This window comes from Siphateles boraxobius, unplaced genomic scaffold (genome assembly GCF_051911475.1).
Source record: "Siphateles boraxobius isolate OS27281-9 unplaced genomic scaffold, OSU_SipBor_1 13, whole genome shotgun sequence".
Lineage (NCBI taxonomy): Eukaryota > Metazoa > Chordata > Actinopteri > Cypriniformes > Leuciscidae > Siphateles > Siphateles boraxobius.
Window position 1 is genome coordinate 17,437,069 of NW_027508733.1, and position 17,886 is coordinate 17,454,954.

The following is a 17,886-nucleotide window of genomic DNA, read 5'->3' on the forward strand; positions in this document are numbered from 1 at the left end:
TGTCACTATACCTTGACCGCCATCCCGACAGCATCTGTGCCAAAGGATGCAGCGGATGGTGCAGCATTGGGCACGTTTCCTGTGCAGGTCTCCTTAATGTGGATCGAAGACATTGGAACCTTCAAAATGCGACTGGCAATCTGCAATTTGTCAAAGATTGACATTATGTTGCAACTGGCATATTTCATGTGATGTATGTATTTGGATCCATTGTTTGACACTGAGACTCATCGTACCTGTATGGCTTTGGTGTTGATACCTTGACCCATCTCGGTTCCCCCATGAGAAATGATAACCGATCCATCTTTGTAGATGTTCACCAATGCTGCTCCCTGAAGAGAATAACAAGAACATGTTCCAAGATTTGGAATTCTTCATAGTAGTCTTGACTAATACCAACTTAAAACCTTTAAAGTGGTTGTGTGAAGCTTCAAAACTAAATTTACCATTTTATGTGCAATCTCACAAGTTTTCACCCACCTGGTTATAGAAGCCCTTGGAGAATCCGATTCCAAACTTCAGTGGGACAATGGAGATCCCTCGCTTCTTCCAGTGGTTGTGGGCGTTAAACTGCTCAATGGACAGGCATCGATGGGTATAGTCTGATTTTTCCAGACACTCGTTCCAGCACCGCACCATGTCATTGGGGGAAAAGAGCTGCTTGTGGTGGGTGTAGCATTTCTCGTCCTTGTACAAGTTAATGTCTCTCACCTGTAAATTATGATTTTTTTATTTTATTTTCAGAGAGTTGAGCAGAAGGCCCGTCAAGTTTTTAACACACCAAAATAATCTCACTTCAGCAAATTTATTATAGTATGATACGTCTCAACAACTTAGCAACCCCAATAACATCTTGAGTCAACAATTAAACATACACATTTTTTGGCTATCAGCTCAAATTTCAAACCATTAATTTCACACGTAAGTTTAAAATATTCTAACTGACCCCCCAGCGTGAGTTCCCTTTCAGTCGATAACGTCAGACGTAGTCGACGGTCGACTGAATGGGGATCGCGCTAGAGAGCCTATCATCTTGGATTACTATTGAACGAGCCAATGGAATTTGGCGTGCGTGATTTGCATCACACACTCCCCCCCCCCGCGGCGCGGGTATAAATACGGAAGTGGATGCACGCACTAGTTGCCTTTCGCTTCGGAGCCGTTCGTCTTTGATGTCTCTGAAGAGTGCTGTAGTATTCAACGAGCGAGTGTGTCGGTGTTCTTGCGGGAAGACCTCTCCAGTGTTGGTGTTCTACAGCGTGGTGCAGCGGTGATCGCGAGCTTCTCAGCTCTCAACTGCTGTTTTAACAGCATCAAATTTCTATTGTTTGTTTGTGTGTTGACGGTTGGTTAGAGGGCGAGAAGTGAGTGCTTCACTGTTGGTTGAAAGACTATTCAGTGTTTACCGCGGTCATTCCCTGTGTCCTCCGGCACTGGTGACGGTCCCATTTCCTCAAAGAGCAACACGGGTGTGAGTGCGTCTTTTTCAAGATGCCATTCCATCCGTGCGTTTCTGGGTGCGGTCTGGCGCTATCCCCCTCTGACGGTCACGAAAGTTGTGTCGCATGTTTGGGCTTACAGCATGCCGAGGCAGCTTCCGTGGATGAGTCATGTTCTCACTGCGGGAACATGGCCATCTCGGTGTTGAGATCTAGACTCACCTTCGCCAAAACTGTTGGTGCAGTCCCCACCTCTGGGCCCCGCCCTTGTTCTTCCTCTGGGTTACCTTCCCAGAGAAAGACTGGGGTCCCGTCCAAGCTGGGTGATCTGAGGATCACAGTGAGGGGTAATCTGCCCGACCCGGCCCCGTGGGTCCCTCACTCCTCTTTCGCACCGCAACCGGTGGAGCTCCCCATTGATCCAGCTGGTCCCTCTGTAATGGACAGGCCAGCCGTGTCATTTGGGGCCCCTCCAGGGGATACCATGTCAATCGTAGCATCCGAGGGGGAGCTGAACTCTGGAGATGGCGACTCGGCTGCACTGCCTCCCTCCGGGAGACCAGTGTTGCCCGAGCCAGATCAAGAAATGTCAGCTATGCTGAAAAAGGCCGCCGAGGCGGTAGGGCTCGTGTGGAAACCTCCACCGTGTCCCGAGCCGTCCCGGTTGGATGATTGGTATATCGGGGCGGGCCGTACTGGTTCTTAGTCCGCCGCCCCGGTTCCTTTCTTTCCTGAAGTGCATGAGGAGCTTACGAGGGCATGGATGGCACCTTTCTCTGCCAGAAACCGCCTGAGTGGCTCCTCCCCCCTCACTACCCTTGATGGGGGAGCGGTGAAGGGTTACGAGGCTATCCCTCCAGTGGAGCGGGCTGTTGCTATGCAGTTATGCCAAACGGCGGCCGCTTCCTGGAGAGGTGATCCTCGTCACCCCTCTAAAGCCTGTAAGTTCTCGTCCGCTCTTACGGGCAAGGCTTACAAAGCTTGTGGGCAAGCCGCTTCCTCTCTGCATGCCATGGCGTTGCTCCAGGTCCACCAGGCCCAGGCACTCATGAACATGCACGAGGGTAGTCCGGACCGTGAGCTCATGGGTGAGCTCCGCACTGCAACTGACCTCGCCCTCTGCCTTCACCCGCCCGCCGAGATCACATCCTCCGCCTGTTCGTCGCCGAGGGCGTCCGCCCGCAGCCGCCTCAGCTCCCGCCGGATCCCCGCAGCAGCCTTCACCCAGGTTCCGGCCATGTACAAAGGGCGTGTTTAACGGGGGCCTGGGCGACCCTCGACTACACGGGCATTCGTGCCTCGAGTTGTTAGACATTGAGACCGTTGCGCAAGCTTCCCTTGCATGTCACAACTCACCCGTCACCTCCTCCTTGGAGTCAGAAGCTTCTGAGGACGCTGTTTTCCACTCTTCCCGCTTTACTCAATTGTGCCGCCATCGAGCCTCACGACAGTTATAGCCAGGGCAAGTGGAGACTCCATCCCCTGGGTCCAGCTGGGTCATGACCATTCCGGGGCCGCTCAGTTGCCCCTCCGGTTTCGTCTTCCTGCCAGTGTTTGAATAAACCGAGCGGACTACACTTGGACAAACACTGGGTCTCAGCTGCCCCAGGGGCCCGCAGAAATGCGTTTAACCCCAGTGAGCCTTCTAAAAGCGACTGCGACTCATGGTCGCCTTGCGCCTGCTCAAGTCAGTGAAATCATCACACTTCATGCTGAGCAGAAATGCTCCTGAAACTCAGTGAAGTTCATCGCACTCAAGTGTTGAGCAGCAATCCTCCTGTAGCTCAGTGAGTTCATCACACTCAGGTGTTGAGCAGAAATGCTCCTGTAGCTCAGTGAATTCATCACACGCAGTGCTGAGCAGAAATGCTCCTGTTGCTCAGTGAAGTTCTTCGCGCTCAAGTGTTGAGCAGAAATGCTCCTGAAGCTCAGTGAGTTTATCACACTCAGGTGTTGAGCAGGAATGCTCCTGAAGCTCAGTGAACTTATCACACTCAAGTACTGAGCAGAAAATGTTCCTGAAGCCCAGTGATCTTCACATGTTGTGTTGAGCAATGCTCCTGTCTTTTTGCGCCCGTCGCTTGCACCTACGTGCCAAGTCAGGAGAGGAACAGGTCTTCATATTTGCCCCTTATTGGCCCAACTAGACCTGGTTCCCATCGACAACCTTCCTGACTTCCCCTGAAAACTCTTTCAGGGACGGGGCACGATGGCACCCGCATTCTTCCCCGGGAGATTCCGGGCGGTCTTACATCTGAACGCGGAGGTTCAGGTGGCTATCACAGGGACATGTGATAGTTACCATCACTTCTGCGAGCACCCCCTAGAAATGGGTAGCGTGCTTACGCCTTTAGAAGTGGAACCTAGTCGTTGAGTCTTCTCTCCAGAGGAGATCCTGAAAGCTTTCGATCACTTCAGTGCTCTCTTTCCTGCAAAATGGGTTGGAGTAGGCTGTTTTCCTTCACCCTCAAAATGATGTTGCCTCAGTGTTTAAACGACGCTCATCGTGTTGCAGAAGTGTGCAGAAGCATGTTCTGATCGTCAGGTTCCTGAGGAGCAAGGTCTTGTAAATCCTTGCGTCCCTCTTTATCCTCTTGGGCCTTGTCCCTGGTGCGACTGCACTGCAGAGACCGCCCCTGAGCCACTGCAGGTAGTGATTTAAAAATTCTGTTATATCAGTTCTCCTGCTCGCGTGGTCTCTACTAGAGGGTAGGGACTTGCTCGCTTTCGGTCAACGTATTGTGCCTGGAGTCTGGGCCGGCTAACTCTTACAAGCTGAGACCCCGGCTCGGATTGTGCCCAAGGTTCCTACCTCTCCCGTAATAGGAGCAGGTGGTGAGCCTGCAAGCGCTGCCCTGGAGGAGGCAGATCCAGCCCAGCCTTCGCTTGGACGTGTACAGAACGCAAGCCATAGACCTCAGACCAGCTCTACAAATATCTGTTGGAATTCAGCAGAGAGGGAAGGCTGTTTCCATGCAAAGTCGCACTAGTGCTTGCCTTCATTTCGGTAAAGATCCGAGATGCAACATGTCCACTTAGGTGTTGAGCTCCTCTATGATGAGTGTAAAGTGCTCCGCCTGGGCGTTGACGATATGCTTTACTAAAACAGATTCTAGAGTTGGGGGCTGGACGACACCTAGTTGAACCGCTGCTTCCCGTGGGCTCCCTTCTCATGAAGCCAGTTTCACCGTGAGCCCGGTTCAAGTGTCGGCTTGCTGCGCCATTCCCTCCTATGGACTGGATACATGCGCCTTTCTACTCCAGTTGAGTTCCCTTAAAATTGAACCCTGTTGAGTTCCTCCACACCCCTCCGACGTCGGACGTGCGGAACGTCTGGTGTTAGGCCTACCACTCGTGAGCAGTGTGGAACCTGTGTTAGGCTGGGTCCATATGTTGCGGTCCCTACGGCGACGCCATATGTGTATTCTTCCACGATACGGCTCCCTGCGGTGAGCCCGTGTCTTCCCTCGGCAGAGTCTCTCTGCCGTCACTGTCCGGTGTGTCTCCCCCCGTCTTAGGCTGGAGCCACCCCAGTGACATTCCATATGTTAGACTGCCCGGTTTAAGCCCAGTTCATATGTGTATTTTCCACGTTACCTCCCTCTGGGTTGGATATGGCTTCCGCAGCGTCCCTTCCTTCCAATGTACGGGGAACACTTTCCCAGTGCTCCTGTAGGAACAGCAGTGACTTCCCTGGCCTAAGCCCTGTCCTTCTCCGCCTTAAATTTGCAGGGGCATCAGGAGGCTGTGGTTTAGGCGCTGGAAGGTGGCAGCGTTAGTGGCGTTTTCAAAGGTTATCCCCATTCAGTCGACCGTCGACTACGTCTGACGTTATTGACTGAAAGGGAACGTCCTGGTTGCGTTAGCAACCCACCGTTCCCTGAAGGAGGGAACGGAGGACGTAGTCCCCTTGCCACTACCGCTGGACCACCGCTGACCCCGGGTTACTCTCGGCTCCTCAGCGAAAAGCAACTAGTGCGTGCATCCACTTCCGTATTTATACCCGCGCCGCGGGGGCGGAGTGTGTGATGAAAATCACGCACGCCAAATTCCATTGGCTCGTTCAATAGTAATCGAAGATGATAGGCTCTCTAGCGCTATCCCCATTCAGTCGACCGTCAACTACGTCCTCCGTTCCCTCCTTCAGGGAACGGTGGGTTGCATACGCAACCAGGACGTTTTTCAAGGCGACCGTCATTTAGAACTTGTCACTTTAATGTTTCCATTGTGACGCGTCATTGCTTGTCACGTGACACAGCGCAACCACAACACAGCGCTGAATGAATGATCTGCTTTTATGTAATTTTCCCTTTTTTATTAAAAATATTCACAAATGTATTAGCTATAGCATGAAACACTGATATTCCGATTGTCAAATATGTGCAAGTGGATGTGTTTTGTTGTTTAAACACCTTTATATCGATCGCATTAGTTGAGCTGTATGCGCGATGGGCGGCGCCATGTTAGTTTGTTTCACAGTTCAGAGAATCGGATCTGTTGGATTTACACGTCAATTCCTCCACTTCTCACGAGATGCATGAAAGTAAGTGGCCGTTGAACTGGGAGAAGAATAGGGTCAAATGTAAAGCTACTTACACAATGTGTATCTGATATGAATAAAACGTGTCGTCTTATTATAATGTAAAGGAGTATTATTGCCGCTTCCATAGACATCAGTGTGTATGTTACAAACTCAAAATCATTGTTTTGCTAGTACTTGTGTGTATTTAAATGTCTGAAACCTAAAATAAACATTATGTGGTTGAAAACACTCAATAGTTGTGACATATGACAGCACTGAGTGGGTCCTTCTCTGGCTCAGCACCAGCAAATGCGCTAAAGCATGTTTGAATTTAGCAGTTGATCACGTGATGCACTGACCGTTCTAATCACACCGGTGTGATCATACGCTTCAGGGACCAGCCAAGACTGATCACACCGGTGTGATCGTACGTGTGAAAGGGTTAAAAAACTGTTTGACGTATGTTAAGCCAACTTCTTCTGTTTTCATAAAGGTCCCACCTGATGTGTGAGCAAGCCACACTTGACAGCCACCTCGTGTAGCACGCTTTCGATGATGGTCAAACCCTGAGGTCCACCAAAACCACGGAATGCAGTATATGAGGGCAAGTAGGTCTTGCACACCAGTCCACGTCCACGTAGATGAGGGATCTTGTAACCATTATCCATGTGAAGGAGCGCTTTCTCCATGATCTGGTCGGAAATTACAAAAGGTAAAAAGTATGTGACTTGGAGACTGATCTACAAAATAATTCAAGGTAAACTTATATCCATGATAGTGTCTCTATTTGCAAGCCTTGCTCACAGTTTCTTTTCAGGATTTACTTATTTGAATTTCAATATTTCATCAGGGATTGCCTGTTTATAAAAAACAACATACAAAAGAGGATTCGTCCAGAGTGCATCCTCCATTACTGTAGTATGTGATATCAGCAGCAAGGATTGTTCCATCGTTCATGTATCCAACCTGTAGGAAAAAGATGGTACTTAAGCTGTTGTGATGCACAGTTGTCTAGTGATGTCAAAAATACTATTACCCAGAATGCCAAATTACCTTGTACTTCCCCAAGAAAGGGGACCTGCCACTGGTGATGAGCATGTCATCTCCACGTTCTAGTACACATCTCACAGCACTGCCAGTCCTGTGGATCGATTTTGAGTGTAGTCAATACTTAGCATCTGCATTGTTTTAAAATCTGCTTTTATAACATCTTCTCTTTAAATTTCACAAAAATAAGTAAACAATATACTTAAATTTAAGCTATAAAAGCAAATACTTATATGCAGATGAAAAGAAGAAAGAGTTTCATTGCATACTTGTAAGCGGCCGTAGCAGCGATGGCAGATAATGATGCAATCTTCATGACTTTACCACCAAATCCACCTCCAAGCCTCTTCACATGACATGTGATCTTATTGGAGTCAATTCCAAGAGTGATACCCACTACTTCCTGTTGTTTAAAAAAGAAAATTATATCAAAATATATCATTGTTATTTCATATTTACAATTTCCTATTTTTAAGTTAATTTGGTTTATTTAAGCAGATTTACATAAAAATAGGAATACATTTATATTGAATCATATTCATCAACCTATCTCATTGGGGAAAAATATGAATATCTTTATATTGATTCATTTTCATCAATGTATGTCATTGGGATAATACAAACCTGAGTATAAGCTGCATGCTGACTGGCAACAAAGAGCTCCATTTCACCTGCTTCTCCCTTAGGAATCGCAATCAATCCCTGAGTTTCCATGTAGAAATGTTCCTGGCCACCCATATACAGCTCACCTGTGAAATATAAATAAAATAATGATTATTCACATTGAATCGAGAAAAAAAAATAAATAACAGTTTTAAAAGGATTTCTATATATAGGGATTCAGAGTTGAATCTGATTCAAATTAAGGATTCATATTTAATTGTGCAAACCCTCCAGTATGTGGTCAGCTTTCTCAAATGCTTCTTCGACATTTCCTCTTTCCAGTTTTCTCTTGGGGTCAAAAAAGGACTGGTGTTCTATGGCCTCCTTAATAAAAACAAAGATGTTGTGGTGTTGTGATAAGCAAGAAAAAATATAATTGCTGCTCCCAAACTTTCATGTAGCACTCCATTAAGTGTTTTATTAATGTAACTTTGTTTAGAAATACCTCTATAGTGAAAAAAATAGGTTGGATGTCCTGGTAAGTAATGGCCACCTGCTCGGCTGCTCTTTTGGCTTGTTCTCTGGTCTCAGCCACAATGGCACCAATAATCTGCCCCACACAGATGACCTGGAAAGGGCAAACAGGCAAGAAACATCATTAAAATGTACCTGAAATGCAAAAAAACAACCAAAAAAAAACATCACTGTTGATGGATATTAAAGCTTGAAACATCTACTCTGAGCTTGGAATAATTTTTTATTCAGATGTATCTATAAACCACAGAATGTTTATAGTAGTACCTCCTCTTCTGCAAAAAGCTCCTCTGGGTTGTTGAACCAGAGTCTTCGATTCTGACCAGGAACATCCTTGGCAGAGATGAAAGCGACTACTCCAGGCATGGCTAGAGCCACTGATGCATCTATAGAGCTGATGTGATGATAAGGTTGATGTTAATTCAATAACTACAACAGTTATCAGACGATAGATTCTTTATTGCTCCATGACATAACACAGCCACTCTACCTCTCATAGAACGTCAGACGGAACAACCACAACAACAAAAACGCGCTCACCCATAAAAGGTGCTCTTCACACATGGGCAGTAAAAGAAACATAACTTAACAATCTCCCTTTTTTTCTTTATGAAAAAAAAAAACTTTTCAAGTTTAGGACATAAGCATTTGTTATTATTATAACAGGATAACAGGATAATTTAAGTACCTCAGTTTAAATGACTAGACATTGACAAAACATAAGCAAATCCATTCAGTGCTTAAGATGGCAAACACCTGTGCTGAGGGCTTTCAGAAGGCCAAGTGCAGATGCGCCCTTTTGGTCAAGCAGTTAGCTAGCTGCTCTTTAGTGGCTGACCACAAGATCTGCTGAATAGTTCCAGAGTGTATAAGCTCCTTCATACTACTGATTTCTAGGCGCAGTCTCTTTTCGGTTACAGATTTTGTAGATTTGAGAGCATCAAGAAGAGAATGATTGTCTATTACACACACAATAGGCACATTGATGCATGAGCAGCCACAAGTGGTAATCTCAGAGTATAGTGTAGCAAGGAAAACTGCACTGTCAACTCCATCTGCAAGTGCCAAAGTCTCTCCCGCTAAGGTACTCCGTACAACTCTTCTGATCTGTTTTGACTGCCAAGATATAGGTGAAAATTTTCCATTTTCCCCCATAAGCATGATGAAATGACCACCCTGTGTGCCACCGTCCGGAAGATTTCCCATTGAGGAATCACTGTACACCACCAATTTAACAGAACTGTTTGCCCCTAAGTACTGGAACCTCAAGATGACCTCTTCTGATTTCAGTTTTCTGATAAGTTTATTTGCACAATGCAGGGTCTGAACGGTAGCATGCTTTGTGTTAGATGCCAACATGGGTATGTCATATATAATGTCAGGTCGACTTTGCCTGGCAACCCACAATATTTGTCCAATCTTTGATTTTAGCATGTCCATCTCAACATCTGTCAATGACGCTTCACGTTGTGTTGCTCTGGTGGAATCCACTGGGATGGGTTGCAGATATTTTATGTACGTTCCTTGTTGTACTTGTATTTCATCTGCCTTAGAATGTACTTCTATTCCAATGTAGCTGAAACTGTCATGTTCTTCCCGTCCGACTTGAAAGGCAGCTTTCAACTGAGGAATGATATTTATGGAGAATGCATCTGTACCACCCCAAATAAAGTCATCCACATGTGACGCAAGAATCCTCATCACCTTGCAGGAATCATCCACCCAGGAGAATACTGCTGGATCTACCTTTGACACAGTAGCTCCCAATTGTTGCATGGTATCTTTTACTCTATTATACCAGAATAAAGAAGCATCTGTTAGGCCATAAACACATTTCTTCAACCTCCATACGGTTCCTTTGTTCTGGACTTCTTGTGGTGGGCGAACGTAAATATGTTATGCGGGTAAGTGAGGACTCAAAAGCGTCTTAACAGAAACAGAATCTTTTAATGACAACACAGGGTAGTACACATATCTTCTTCTTGAATGATAATGGAGAAAACAAACAACCCGCAGAGAGGCTGATAACAGGAACACAAAAGTCTTTCAGGTAACTTCAAAAGCCTTAGACAGCAGTAGAGAATAGCCGAGTAGCGGCGACAGGCTGCAGGTCTCTCAGAGAGGACGCGGGTCGAAGATAGACTGTGACTACCAGATCTCTCGTAGCGTCAGATGAACTAGACAGAGTAAACAATAAGATGATTAGCTGGGAACAGATTGCACTTGCCAGGCGGATGCCAACAGGACAGGACAGGACAGGACAGGACTGGACAATGTAGAAACGAACGAGACAGTAGTTTGCTTCTAGCATGAGAAACTCAAATGAGAATCTGACAAAGAAAGCAGCAAGAACAGAGAGGGAAATAGAGACCTAATCAGAGGAGAAAGGGAACAGGTGGGAAAAGAGTGAACGAGGTAGTTAGAGGGGATAAGGAACAGCTGGGAGAACAGAGAAAGAGAAAGTAACCTATGATGACCAGCAGAGGGGGACAGAGTAACAAGAACAGGAACCAGACACAACATGACAAGACATAACAGTACCCCCCACTCAACGAGCGCCCCCTGGCGCTTCCGAGGAGGGAACCTGGCGGCTACGGAGGAAATCATCGATCAGCGAACGGTCCAGCACGTCCCGAGAGGGAACCCAACTCCTCACCTCAGGTCCGTACCCCTCCCAATCCACCAGAAACTGATGACCACGGCCCCGAGGACGCATGTCTAGAATCCTGCGAACCCTGTAGATAGGAGCGCCTTCGACAAGAATGGGGGAAGAAGGGGGACGAGCGGGGGCGCGGAGGACGGGTTTAACACAAGAGACGTGGAATACCGGGTGGACGCGACGAAGATAACGAGGGAGAAGAAGTCGCACCGCGACAGGACTAACGACCTGAGAAATACGGAACGGACCAATGAACCGCGGGGTCAGTTTACGAGAAGCTGTCTTAAGGGGAAGGTTAAGAGTGGAGAGCCATACTCTTTGACCGCGACAATATCTAGGGCTCTTAGTTCTACGCTTGTTAGCGGCTCTCACAGTCTGAACCCTATAACGGCAAAGTGCAGACCTGACAATACTCCAGGTGCGCTTACAACGTTGGACAAAAGCCTGAGCGGACGGAACGCAGGACTCGGCGATTTGAGACGAGAACAGCGGAGGTTGGTACCCGAGGCTACTCTGAAAAGGCGATAGACCGGTCGCAGACGAAGGAAGCGAGTTGTGTGCGTATTCTGCCCAAGGAAGTTGCTCTGACCAAGACGCAGGGTTACGGAAAGAAAGGCTGCGTAGGATGCGACCGACAGTCTGATTGGCCCGTTCGGCTTGACCGTTAGACTGAGGGTGGAAGCCGGACGAGAGACTTATGGAAGCCCCAATCAAACGACAAAACTCCCTCCAAAATTGAGACGTGAACTGCGGGCCCCTGTCCGAAACGACGTCCGACGGAAGGCCATGAATTCTAAAGACATTCTCGACGATTATTTGTGCCGTCTCTTTAGCCGAAGGGAGCTTAGCGAGGGGAATAAAATGAGCCGCCTTAGAGAAACGATCGATAACCGTAAGAATAACTGTCTTACCCGCCGACGAAGGCAGACCGGTGATAAAGTCTAAGGCGATGTGTGACCACGGTCGAGAGGGAATAGGAAGCGGTCTGAGAAGGCCGGCAGGAGGGGAGTTCCCAGACTTAGTCTGCGCGCAGACCGAGCAAGCGGCCACGAAACGGCGCGTGTCACGTTCCCGAGTGGGCCACCAAAAACGCTGACGGATGGAAGCCAGCGTACCCCGAACACCGGGATGGCCAGCTAACTTGGCAGAGTGAGCCCACTGAAGAACGGCCTGACGAGTAGGAACGGGAACGAAAAGAAGATTCTTAGGACAAGCGCGCGGCGACGGAGTGTGAGTGAGCGCTCGTTTTACCTGCCTCTCAATTCCCCAGACAGTCAACCCGACGACACGCCCCTTAGGGAGAATCCCCTCGGGGTCAGTGGAGACTTCTGAAGAATTGAAGAGACGAGATAAAGCATCAGGCTTGGTGTTCTTAGAGCCCGGACGATAAGAAATTACAAATTCGAAACGAGCGAAAAACAGAGCCCAACGAGCCTGACGTGCATTAAGTCGCTTGGCAGAACGAATGTACTCAAGGTTCCTATGGTCAGTCCAAACGACGAAAGGAACGGTTGCCCCCTCTAACCACTGTCGCCACTCACCTAGGGCTAAGCGGATGGCTAGCAATTCGCGGTTACCCACATCGTACTTACGTTCTGACGGCGACAAGCGGTGAGAAAAATACGCGCAAGGATGGACCTTGTTTTCTGAGAGCGATCGCTGAGAAAGAATGGCACCCACGCCCACCTCTGACGCGTCAACCTCAACAACGAACTGTCTAGAGATGTCAGGTGTAACAAGGATCGGTGCGGATGTAAAACGACTCTTGAGGAGATCAAAAGCCCCCTGGGCGGAAGCAGACCACGTAAAGCGCGTCTTGACAGAAGTAAGAGCTGTGAGGGGAGCAGCCACCTGACTGAAATTACGGATGAATCGACGATAGAAATTCGCGAAGCCGAGAAAGCGCTGAAGCTCGACGCGTGACTTAGGAACGGGCCAATCAATGACAGCTTGGACCTTAGCGGGGTCCATCCTAACGCCTTCAGCGGAAATAACGGAACCAAGAAAGGTGACGGAGGAGGCATGGAAAGTGCACTTCTCAGCCTTCACATAAAGACAATTCTCTAAAAGGTGCTGGAGAACACGTCGAACGTGCTGAACATGAATCTGGAGTGACGGTGAAAAAATCAATATATCGTCAAGGTAAACGAAAACAAAGATGTTCAGCATGTCTCTCAGGACATCATTAATCAACGCCTGAAAGACAGCTGGAGCGTTTACGAGACCGAAAGGAAGAACCCGGTATTCAAAGTGCCCTAACGGAGTGTTAAACGCCGTCTTCCACTCGTCCCCTTCCCTAATGCGCACGAGATGGTAAGCGTTACGAAGGTCCAGCTTAGTAAAAAACCTGGCTCCCTGCAGGATCTCGAAGGCTGAAGACATAAGAGGGAGCGGATAACGATTCTTAACTGTTATGTCATTCAGCCCCCGATAATCAATGCAGGGGCGCAGGCCACCGTCCTTCTTCTGAACAAAAAAAAACCCCGCTCCGGCGGGAGAGGAGGAGGGAACTATTGTACCGGCATCGAGAGCTACAGATAAATAATCCTCGAGAGCCTTGCGTTCAGGAGCTGAGAGCGAGTATAGTCTTCCCCGGGGCGGAGTGGTTCCCGGAAGAAGATCTATACAACAATCATACGAACGGTGTGGAGGGAGAGAAGTGGCCTGGGACCGACTGAACACCGTGCGCAGATCATGATATTCCTCCGGCACCCCCGTCAAATCACCAGGCTCCTCCTGTGAAGAAGAGATAGAAGAAACAGGAGGTACAGCAGACATTAAACATTCCACATGACAAGAGACATTCCAAGAGAGGATAGTATTCCTAGACCAATTAATAGAGGGATTATGACGAACTAGCCAGGGATGGCCCAAAACAACAGGTGAGAAAGGTGACTGAAAAATTGAAAAAGAAATGGTCTCGCTATGATTACCAGAGACAGTGAGGTTTAAAGGTAGCGTCTCTCGCTGAATCCTGGGGAGAGAACTACCGTCCAATGCGAATAAGGCCGTGGAATCCTCTAACTCCTGGAGAGGAATGTCATGTTCCCGAGCCCAGGTCTCATCCATAAAACAGCCCTCCGCCCCAGAGTCTATCAACGCATTGCAGGTGGCAGACGAGCCGGTCCAGCGGAGATGGACCGAAAAGGTAGTGCAGGATCTTGAAGGAGAGACCAGAGTAGTCGCGCTCACCAGTAGCCCTCCTCTTACTGATGAGCTCTGGCTTTTACTGGACATGAGTTAACAAAATGTGCAGCAGAACCGCAATAGAGACAGAGGCGGTTGGTGATTCTCCGTTCCTTCTCCTTAGCCGAGATGCGGACGCCTCCCAGCTGCATGGGCTCAGAACTCGAACTGGCGGAGGGAGATGGTAGTGATGCAGAGAGGGGAGCAGCGGAGAAAGCGAACTCCTTTCCTCGAACTCGACGGCGAAGGTCGAACCGTCGCTCGATGCGAATAGCGAGTTCAATCAAGGAATCCACCCTGGAAGGAACCTCCAGGGAGAGAACTTCATCTTTAACATCCACGTGGAGACCCTCCAGAAACCGGGCGAGTAAAGCCGGCTCGTTCCAGTCACAGGAGGCAGCAAGAGTGCGAAATTCTATGGGGTAATCCGTTATGGATCGATTACCTTGAGTTAGGGAAGACAAGACCCGGGAAGCTTCTTCACCGAAAACAGAACGGTCAAATACCCGAATAATTTCCTCCTTAAAGTCCTGATACTGGTTAGTGCACTCAGCCTCCGCCTCCCAGATTGCCGTTCCCCACTCTCGAGCCCGTCCAGTAAGGAGAGGTATCACGTAGGCGATACGAGCTCTGTTCTTGGAGTAAGTGTTGGGCTGGAGAGAAAAGACAACATCACATTGAGTGAGAAACGGGCGGCATTCTGTGGGCTCACCCGCGTAACACGGTGGGTTATTGATTCGGGGTTCAGGAGGAAGCGACCGGTGGATCGAGGCGGAGATGATTAATCTCTCTTGTGAGATCGGAGACTTGGGCGGCCAGGGTCTCAACGGCATGTCGAGCAGCAGACAATTCTTCCTCGTGTCTGCCAATCATCGCTCCCTGGATCTCGACGGCTGACTGGAAATGATCCGGAGTCGCTGGGTCCATCTTGGTCAGATTCTTCTGTTATGCGGGTAAGTGAGGACCCAAAAGCGTCTTAACAGAAACAGAATCTTTTAATGACAACACAGGGTAGTACACAGATCTTCTTCTTGAATGATAATGGAGAAAACAAACAACCCGCAGAGAGGGCGATAACAGGAACACAAAAGTCTTTCAGGTAACTTCAAAAGCCTTTGACAGCAGTAGAGAATAGCCGAGTAGCGGCGACAGGCTGCAGGTCTCTCAGAGAGGACGCGGGTCGAAGATAGACTGTGACTACCAGATCTCTCGTAGCGTCAGATGAACTAGACAGAGTAAACAATAAGATGATTAGCTGAGAACAGATTGCACTTGCCAGGCGGATGCCAACAAGACAGGACAGGACAGGACTGGACAATGTAGAAACGAACGAGACAGTAGTTTGCTTCTAGCATGAGAAACTCAAATAAGAATCTGACAAAGAAAGCAGCAAGAACAGAGAGGGAAATAGAGACCTAATCAGAGGAGAAAGGGAACAGGTGGGAAAAGAGTGAACGAGGTAGTTAGAGGGGATAAGGAACAGCTGGGAGAGCAGAGAAAGAGAAAGTAACCTATGATGACCAGCAGAGGGGGACAGAGTAACAAGAACAGGAACCAGACACAACATGACAAGACATAACAAAATATCTCTAGTTAGCTCTTTACCTTGTAAAAAGGCTGCTTTAATGTCCATGGAGTTTAGCTACCATTTATTTTGACATATTACTGCCATGATCATTTTAAGAGACTCTGAGGCACATGTAGGTGAGTCTTTGGGAAGGTCTTGAGTGTTCATTTCTTCAAAGCCTCTCACCACTAGTCTGGCCTTACGTACAACTCCAGTTGTTTCTTTAAGTGTGCACACCCACCTCGTGGAGATGCACTTCTGGCCTTCATCTTTCACCTCTTCAAAGACGTTATTTCTCTTCCAGGTGCTGAGTTCTGTACTTTTTAATGCTTGAAGAGATCATCATGTACTATCAATATATCTTCTTCAGTGTAGTCAGTGCTCAACTTAGCATTTTCGGATGGAATCACCTGAACATTGTCCATTTGTCCTAGATTGACTGATGCAGTTGTGCCAGCATTTTCCTCAGGGTCACTGAACTGCAAATTGTACCAGTTTTTGTGTTTGCCGGTTGCTTTTCCTGCTCGGCCGAGGATTTTTCCAGTATCGATTTGACCACTTTGATTATCTGTGTATTTAACTATTTGATCTTTTTTTAGGCTTAGACCTTCGCAGTTCGTGGATGAGCAGGTTTGTGGCGTGTGGGATTGATAAAGACTATCACCTCCAGGTAGAACTGATGCAGAAGGTTCACTGACATCTTCAGCATTGAGGGGTTCATCATTTTCTGGTGTCATTTCCTCAGTTTCACTTTCAGTGTCACTAAGATCTGCTGCTGGTGTTATTGTGGGATTTTCATTTTTTTTATTTGTTCCCTTTCTGTCTCCTCCAGGTTTGTTTGTGGGTCATCCACCTTTCTTAGTCTAGACTGATGCACCCGAACATAGGTTCCACCATGCCTGACAAATACAACCACACTATCTTTGCCTATGACCACACCTAGGGCTGGGCGATAAATCGGTTTTATCGATTAACTCGAATGTGTAGTTTACGCCGATTTTTTTGAATGAAAATCGGTTTTCTCTTTAACAACCGCCGACGCTCCCCTCTGGGTTCCCGTAGTTCCAACCGGGCTAAGCGCTTGCCATGATAGAGATACACAAACAACATGGCAAATGAACAAGACCGCAGCAGCAGAGGCACACCCGCCGAAAACATTTACAAGCTGAATCTGCAGGGCTCTCACGAGTTCACTGTGAGAGACGCAATTCTGTCACTTTTTACACGCTCTCACGCCACACATCCCTTTTCTCATGCAGAGAAAAATCGCGAAGCAAAGAGGACACTGACACCGACAGACAAGACAGAGCAGATTACTATCGATATGAAACAGATTCTCAGCTCTCAGATTCTGTCAATTTTATTACGAAATTCAAACAATAAACACCGTTTTGGCGCTTGTAAATGTGACGTGAGAGAACGCTGACAGATCTCAGTTCAAGCGGCACGTGAACCAAACATCTGTTACTCTTTACTACCAACTTACCGAGATGTAATAAAATCGATCGATCAGTGTTTTTCAACCGCGGAAAGATGTCCATAAAACAGCTGGAGAACAACATATGCCACGTAACGCTACATTTACCTCAGGAATCCCTTTTAATGACCCATAGCACGCATGTGGACTTAAAATAATTGCTATAGAGAGGAGTATTTTGCTAAATATGATAACTATATTACACATTCATTGTATTTTTACCTATATCATTAAAATAGTATAACGTTGTTATTATAAAAAACGCATTATATTTAATTTGAGTTAGTTTTAACCTTTAATAATACCAGCTGACAGGGCTCTCTGTTTACAGCATTAGGTGAATTTTTTTTTGAGAACAATTAACAACACATTAACGTATCTACCATACCTAATATTTATCCAAACGAATTTATATTGAATCAAGATCAAAATCAATTCACAAGAATTGAACTGAAATTGTGAAATTTGTGTTAAGCAATAATAAAAACACTAGCATACATTGTGCCATGTAAACATTGTTTACATGGTTAATTAACTTAATAAAATTGTTTAGTTACCAAATAATTTGACTATCACAACACACTTATTGTGATGCAAGTTTTTTGTTTTTTTACACATCCCCAATTCCAATCCACCCATTTTTATTTTGTTACATTTTCAATGTTTTCAAAGACAGGACCTGTCCTCTTGTCTTTTTGGCTTGTTGTTTCTGATTGTAATTAAATCCAGATCAAATCCCATAAGGGAATATTAAAACAAAATAAAGTTAAAACTTGTTTTGAACAATTTCTTTGTCATCTGCAGATTGATTTTAAGTAGGGAGAGAAAAAAAATCGATTTAAATCGTAAATC

At 47.0% G+C, this 17,886-nt stretch overlaps 1 protein-coding gene across 1 annotated transcript in view; it reads right to left on the bottom strand.

The window, feature by feature from the left end:
• Nucleotides 1-17,886, bottom strand: part of aox5 (aldehyde oxidase 5) — a 67,231-nt gene that overhangs the window by 2,337 nt on the left and 47,008 nt on the right. The window contains exons 18-28 of the mRNA XM_077226205.1: nucleotides 8,413-8,539; nucleotides 8,117-8,239; nucleotides 7,899-7,995; nucleotides 7,633-7,757; nucleotides 7,278-7,411; nucleotides 7,015-7,102; nucleotides 6,841-6,927; nucleotides 6,462-6,653; nucleotides 481-711; nucleotides 237-332; nucleotides 12-140 (exon numbers count right to left, since the gene is read on the bottom strand). Of these exons, the coding sequence (XP_077082320.1) occupies nucleotides 12-140; nucleotides 237-332; nucleotides 481-711; nucleotides 6,462-6,653; nucleotides 6,841-6,927; nucleotides 7,015-7,102; nucleotides 7,278-7,411; nucleotides 7,633-7,757; nucleotides 7,899-7,995; nucleotides 8,117-8,239; nucleotides 8,413-8,539 (1,429 nt within the window). The remainder of the gene's footprint in view (nucleotides 1-11; nucleotides 141-236; nucleotides 333-480; nucleotides 712-6,461; nucleotides 6,654-6,840; nucleotides 6,928-7,014; nucleotides 7,103-7,277; nucleotides 7,412-7,632; nucleotides 7,758-7,898; nucleotides 7,996-8,116; nucleotides 8,240-8,412; nucleotides 8,540-17,886) is intronic.